At 42.3% G+C, this 4503-nt stretch overlaps 1 protein-coding gene across 3 annotated transcripts in view; it reads right to left on the bottom strand.

Moving 5' to 3' along the window:
- TNFRSF4 (TNF receptor superfamily member 4) overlaps positions 1 to 4503 on the bottom strand; it is an 18959-nt gene that overhangs the window by 9266 nt on the left and 5190 nt on the right. For all 3 annotated transcript variants that reach the window (XR_004843022.1, XM_035902130.1, XM_035902131.1), the window contains exons 2-6: positions 2485 to 2607; positions 2020 to 2121; positions 1527 to 1593; positions 751 to 980; positions 337 to 462 (exon numbers count right to left, since the gene is read on the bottom strand). Coding sequence is in view for 2 of the 3 variants with exons in the window: in XM_035902130.1 (XP_035758023.1) it covers positions 337 to 462; positions 751 to 980; positions 1527 to 1593; positions 2020 to 2121; positions 2485 to 2607 (648 nt within the window). In the remaining variant the exon portion in view is untranslated. The remainder of the gene's footprint in view (positions 1 to 336; positions 463 to 750; positions 981 to 1526; positions 1594 to 2019; positions 2122 to 2484; positions 2608 to 4503) is intronic.

Consider the following 4503-nt stretch of genomic DNA (forward strand, 5'->3'; position numbering starts at 1 on the left):
TGCTCTATGAATGGAACATGAGACAGCTGTGGGCTGACTCAAGAGCCAGGCTGCCACTTAATTCTGAACATAGAGTTCAGTTCTTCCCAGTCAAACCTTTCCTGTGTTTGCAAGAGACACTTCAAGACAGTTCACTTCTATGCAGGCAAAAAAGTTCACAATATAATCTTTAAAAGACTTTGGTTCTGGATCCTCTCTGTACTGAATGGAATCCCCTGCACAAAAATCATTACATCATTTTTGCAGGGACTAAGGAAAGAAATGACCTCCCGTGCATCAGGACTAAATACAGGATCAGCCTTTCTTACACATTTTTCCCCATGAAAAGAAACTCACCCTTATGGTTGTTTCTACAAGGCCTCCTCTTTGTCTCTTTTTTGGCTGCTTGGATAATCAACAGGAAGATGGACATCCCACTCACCATGAGCAGTACCAGACAAATAAGGATAAGTGATAAAGACCCTAGAAGAAAAACAAAAGAAGAATACACTATGGCTTTCCAGCTCCAAAAGAAGGAACGTAGAACTCCAGAAGTATCCCTGAATCACAAAGCCTAGAAGTCCCAGCTGCCAAGCAGACTAGCAAGAAGTCTGGAATCCAGTGCATGTCTCACTGAAAGACTGTGTAAAATACAGATACAGCTTCTGAGGAAGACTGTGATTTCATTTCCAATGAAATCAGTTTCAGGTGAAAATTCCTGACCAGCTCTAGTAAATTGAGAGACTAGACTTGGTCACTCCCTCTCCTTACCCCAGTTAGTCTCTGTGGGGCTGTTTACATCCGAGCAAGTGAAAGGAATCACACTGGGTCTGGACGGTGAGAACACTGCAGTCGACATATTATTCTTGTGGTCAGTGGTGGAAAGATTCAAAGCAGGTGTTGCACTCTGAGAGGAAGGTGGCTGTGTGGCATGGTTGCTGCAAACAGCATCGTTTGTTTTTGTCCCTTGTAAAAGTGTAGCTTTCCCAAGAACGCTGCAGCTGGAGACACAAAATAAATTAGTGCAGTTTTTCAAACAGTTACAGTAATGACATTGTAAGTGACCTCCACGGAACAAGTGCGTGAACATTACAATCGTTGTTTTATCAGTACAAACTCAGGCTTCGCCTTTCCTAGATTCTACACGTATGTGAAGAACAACTAAGCTAATCAAAGTTATTACTGGAAAAAACCTGACATTCTGTTTTTCTTAGCATCTGTGCATGTAACAGCCTTGAAGCATGGCTGCATTTGGGAAGGGAACCTTTTGCTACAGACACAAAACATCCAGACCTTTTTAAAAAAAAAAAAAAAAAAAAAAAAGGCCGAGAATACTGTTGTTGCTATAGGTGAAGACAGAAAGGGCAGAGGGCAGACAGATGCTTCAAATTAGTACAGAGACTGCTCAAGGCTCCTGAGAGTCATGAGAAACGTGGTTTCATTGCACCTGCTACAGGTTTACTTTACACACCATGACTTGGGTATCAACTGCAACAGAAATAAACCTAAAATGTTGCTCTGAACATGTTTAGGTCAGTGATACATACTTGGTCCAAGGATGACAGTTTTCATTTTCCCCTATGGAATAAGACCCTTCAGGGCATGGTAAGCATACTGGAAAAAAAGAAAGAGGCAGAATTTGAGTTCAGATAGTGACACAACTGTTTGACAGCTACACAGTAATTATAGTAATAGCTTATATTCATAGTCTAGATTATAGAACAGACCCAACAAAACCCACATAGACTAAAAACTATAGCCACTGGGTCAGAAGTAACACAACATGCTCCGTGGTTCATTTTAGTCTGCAGCTGGCAAGGTTTCCTGTTCTCTCTACTGGCTAATTATGGCTATTAACAAGGAGAGCATTAAGATTTCTGACAGCTCAGGAATCACAGAGCAACGGTTTGCACAACTACCCTGCCATAACGCGTGGAGGTATCAATGAGACAAATGACAACAGCTTTTACACAAAAAATAACAACCATCTCATCCGAAGCGGAGGCAAGAGTTGGAGAGTCTGACACATTGCTAACTTACCACTTCCCAGTTTGTATCTGACATCCGGCATGTAACCTGCAGCACACTTGCAAATTCTGTCAGAGGTCTTCTCACACTTCTTCACTTCCACACTTCCCTTCCCTAGCAACAACAGAATAAAGGGGAAGCGAGAGACAAGAAGTAAGTTAAGAAAGAAAAAAAAAATTAATTACTCTGTGCCTATCTGTTGTGTGTAGAAGCAACTGCAGAGAACAGAGTTTATTAAAAATTCTGAAGACATCAGTTTTCAGGCAGTGCAAGCCTGCTTCCCTTTGAAGGCTCTACCATCAGTCCCAACCAGGAGATATCAGCTACTGAAATAACAGCACAGCCTTTGGACTTTGTGATCTCAAGCGACAGGCTTTATGACAACAGCCTTTGAGGAACACAAAGATAAGAAAGCATATGGAAACCGATTGCCTCCCAAATTTGTATCGACAAGTGGCTACTATACAGCCCACTTACTAGTGTTGCAGATTGTACAGCTCTTGCAGAAGTTGTGGCTGTGCTCACTACTAAAGTATTCGTCTTGACAGGGAGCACAGACCGTATCCGTTGTTGCTGTGCAGCGGCTTCTCATTCTTTCACCTAAAACAAAGACCAGGTAAGAAGGAGGAACTGATCATTATCAGAAGGAAACCCTCTTCATTTTCACACATTAGAACATACGAGTGCCCAGAAAGTGACAGTTCCGCTTACAACGCTGGCTGAAAACGTTCAGCAGATTTGGATGTGCCAGAATCCTTAAAAGTTTTGACACATAGCTGTAAATTAAGCAGCTAAAATGGGCTATTAGGGGCCTGATGACTTGCTGAGAATTGAGGTGATGCCCCAAATGATTCTCCCAGTAGATTCCAAATACCACTTCTCCAGACCACCTTCTCGTATGGTTTAAACATCACAGTTTGCAGCCAATGTCAGTTAGGAAAAAAAAAAAAAAAAAAAAAAAAGCAGGTTTTTAGCATAGCAATAGATCTGATCTCCAGTGTAATATAATGGCTTTACGACAGATCCTACCTTCCCTTAGGAGACGAATCATGCAATTCAACCCAAAGTAATCCCAAACACATACAAAAGATGGCAACGAACTGCTCAGGTTTGCAGAAAATTTATTAGTGAAGCAGCCAAGAATGAATGCTTTCTGTTGGCATTCTGAAAGCCCACTAGGCATGAAAGAAAGAATGTGGTTGTATTTCGATATGCATCTCTCCTGACACCCAACAACATCAAAGATATTACTAGCAATTCATAAGTATAAGCTTTTCATAAGCAGTGAGACACGGCACAAGATGTAAGGCAGGCATTTGTTACTATTCCAAACAGTACGTGTGTATCACACATTGCACTTAGAAACAAGCTCTGCATGCTTGCACCCACAAATTCCAACCTGTATGATACACAGAACCGAGATAGAATTTGAGATTGATGCGTTAGGATGACAAGGTCTGTGAGCAAAGCAACTGGCCCAAGCTGGAACAGCAAGTTAATAGTGGATTTTGGAAAAGGAGTCAAGGCACGTTCCTTTTATCTCACTAGCCACTCTCCATACAGCACAGGCTGCAGGAACTATACACAGCTTTAACGACTAGGGGGTTTACAGTTGAGCTTAAATATGTCCTTATTCTCACAGACTGTTTCTTTCATTTTGATTCTCCATTTTCCCATTCCATAGGTGAACAACGAACTCCAAGTCTCTTGCTCACTCTCATTTTCTCTGCATTTTATTGAGTGGCAAAACACAGGGCATTTTTAGCGAACACAATCTATGCCATACACTTCTACATTTTTACAACCTACACAATCAGGAAGAGACTATGAAGCAATGTTTCCCCAGCTGCAGCAGATTTGCTAACAATGCAAAAAAACTGACAAAAGTTCTGTCAGCCTAAGGAGGAACAAAAAACCCGAGAGATAAAGGATTATTTGTATCTGCATGCAAGTATGCCCGTCTTTAAACTGAGTTCAGAAACACTCAAAATTGAAATAGTTTTGAGAATAATGCAATAAACTGCCTCAAATCATAGAACCATAGAATCGCTTTGGTTGGAAAAGACCTTTAAGATCATCGAGTCCAACCTTTAATCTAACCCTGCCATCCCACCACTAAACCACGTCCCCAAGCACCTCATCCATCCTTCTTTTAAATACCTCCAAGGATGGGGACTCTACCACCTCCCTGGGCAGCCCATTCCAGAGCCTGACAACCCTTTCAGTGAAGAAGTTTTTCCTAATATCTAACCTAAACCTGCCCTGGCGCAGCTTCAAACCATTTCCCCTCGTCCTATCGCCCGTTACCAGGGAGAAGAGGCCAACCCCCTCCTCACTACAGCCTCCTTTCAGGTAGCTGTAGAGAGCAATCAGGTCTCCCCTCAGTCTCCTCTTCTCCAGACTAAATAACCCCAGTTCCCTCAGCCGTTCCTCGTATGACTTGTGCTCCAGACCCCTCACCAGCTGGGTTGCTCTCCTCTGGACATGTTCCAGCAA

The sequence above is a fragment of the Egretta garzetta genome, unplaced genomic scaffold (assembly GCF_000687185.1).
Source record: "Egretta garzetta isolate BGI_Z169 unplaced genomic scaffold, ASM68718v1 scaffold29, whole genome shotgun sequence".
In the NCBI taxonomy this organism is placed as follows: domain Eukaryota; kingdom Metazoa; phylum Chordata; class Aves; order Pelecaniformes; family Ardeidae; genus Egretta; species Egretta garzetta.